This window comes from Tupaia chinensis, unplaced genomic scaffold, assembly GCF_000334495.1.
Source record: "Tupaia chinensis unplaced genomic scaffold, TupChi_1.0 Scaffold000159_1, whole genome shotgun sequence".
NCBI lineage: Eukaryota > Metazoa > Chordata > Mammalia > Scandentia > Tupaiidae > Tupaia > Tupaia belangeri.
In genome coordinates, this window is record NW_006159630.1 from 6,402,376 (window position 1) to 6,404,393 (window position 2,018).

The 2,018-nt window shown below is 56.5% G+C and overlaps 1 protein-coding gene across 1 annotated transcript in view; it reads right to left on the reverse strand.

Annotated features, from left to right (window-relative positions):
• Positions 1 to 1,570, reverse strand: part of MYO15B (myosin XVB) — a 42,485-nt gene extending 40,915 nt beyond the window's left edge. The window contains exons 1-3 of the mRNA XM_027770814.1: positions 1,442 to 1,570; positions 511 to 553; positions 186 to 426 (exon numbers count right to left, since the gene is read on the reverse strand). Of these exons, the coding sequence (XP_027626615.1) occupies positions 186 to 426; positions 511 to 553; positions 1,442 to 1,570 (413 nt within the window). The remainder of the gene's footprint in view (positions 1 to 185; positions 427 to 510; positions 554 to 1,441) is intronic.
• Between the last annotated feature and the right edge of the window lie 448 nt (positions 1,571 to 2,018).

The window sequence follows — 2,018 nt, forward strand, 5'->3', positions numbered from 1 at the left end:
CCCCCGGGGCTCGCGTGCTCCGCGCCGAGCGCTGCCTCGCCTCTCCGGGGCCTCGGGAGGAGGCCCAGCCTCCGGCCGTCCGCAGCTGCTGTCCCCTTCTGTGGTGGGCTTCCTGCGGCCGCCAGCGGTCCCCTGATCCCCGGGGGCGAGAGAGTCCGTGTCCGGTCTCGGCTTGCGAGCCTTACCGCGGCCGGGTCGGCGGTCCTGGCTGGAAGCGCCGTCTGCGCTGGCCGACCCGGACTCCTGCTCCCTGGGGGCGGGTCTCCCGGGTCTCTGTGGGTGCTGGGACGCCTTGCCCTTTCTGGTCCCCATAGCTGGGCAGGAGGAGACTGGCCTCCCGATCCTCTTCTGCCCTTCCCGGGAACCTGGCTGCGCAGAGTGGAGTGCCCTGGACCCTCTGCACAGCGCTCCACCCTGGCCCTGCTCCTGCGGGGACCACAGGCTCATCTCCCCCGCGGGGCTCTGGCCTTACGCACGAGCATCAATAATGCAGGAGCTTCAAGTCCTGACCCCCTGGGCCAACAATGGAGCGGAGAAAGAGGAGACGCTGCAGCTGTGGACAAAGGCCGTGGACAGGGCAGCCACTGCCCAGAGTTGCTGCCAGCCAAGCCAGCCTGGCACTGTGCCAGGCTGAGGGGCACTGGCTCTGCTCCCTCCTGGTTTGCTCAGAGGGGCAGGGTGGAGTGAACCTGCCCAGCCTTCACACCTCAGGACTCCAGGAGACTGGGAGGAGACCAACCCTGGCACACAACAGCACTCTGTGAGTTTTATGTGTGTGTGTGTGTGTTTAGGTTTTTGCCACAGTGCGCATCTGCTGGCTAGAGACAGTAAAGTGAGAAATCAACCCCCTGGGGGATAGCCATGCTGCAATCCCTTCTTTTGGGCACACCTGCACATGCACCTAGCATGATTTTCAAGCCGCCAGGTCTGGGATTTAAACCACAGTCGACTATGGGGGGAGTCCAGGGCCTTAACCACCACCCCACCTGCTGGCTCCTATGTCGTTTACAGTTGTAAAATATGATTTACCAGAAAGGTCATAAAAACATAAATGTACACCTTGAAGTGGTATAAAATAAATACCTGTGTGGCCACTTGGAGTCATGGAATATAACTGCACCCCATAAATCCCCAGTTACCCCAGTGTGTGTGCTGCTTTTTTGTTTCTGTTTTGTGTGCTACAGAGCACATGGGCTTGATGGAGAGAGACATCGAGGGGCATGAGAAAGCCTCCCTGGGGGACGGCCGTGCTGCAGCCCTTTCTCTTCTATGGTTTCAGGCACACAAGCACACACAGCCGAATGTTTTCGAAGGCTCCGGGTCTGGGACTCAAACTGCGCAGTTGGCCACATGGGATCCAGCTGCCCGAACCTCCATGCCACTGCCTTGCCCTCTAATTTTTTTTTTTTTTAAGGTAGTGCATTCACATAGTTCAACATACACAAAAGTCTTCCACGTCAAGGGCTGGAGGTGGAGCAGGGGGCTGTGCAAGGCTGACCCCGTGTGGGAAGGTTCCGGGGTCGTAGCTGGAGCTCATGCGCTGGAGCTGCGTGAAACTGGAGCTGGACATGGATCATAGCGTCGAGTCCCGGTTGGGGGCTCTCTCTCTCTCTCTCTCACTCGCAGGGAAATACATAAATGCGAAGCGGCCTGTGTGATTCCTGTATCTGTCCTCTCAGCGACTCCCCTGCAGGAGACTCAACTCCGGAGGGCTGGGTGCTAGTCTGAAGGGGTCTTGTTCTATTTGCAGCTCACGTTAAGGCGTTACTAAATGATGCATGAAGGAGTGAATGATTGATAACACGCTCCTGTAGCTATGCTAGTACTAAGAGAGTAAACACACTGGGGCCAGCAGGTGGCGTGGTGGTTAAGGGCACTAAATTCCCACATGGTCAACTATGTTTTGGGTCCTAGACCTGGTGACTTCTCACTTTCCCTCTCTCTCTCTCTCTCTCTGTCTCTCTCTGGTCAAATTGGAAAATAATAATAAAGAAAATAAAGTAATTATTAAAAATATA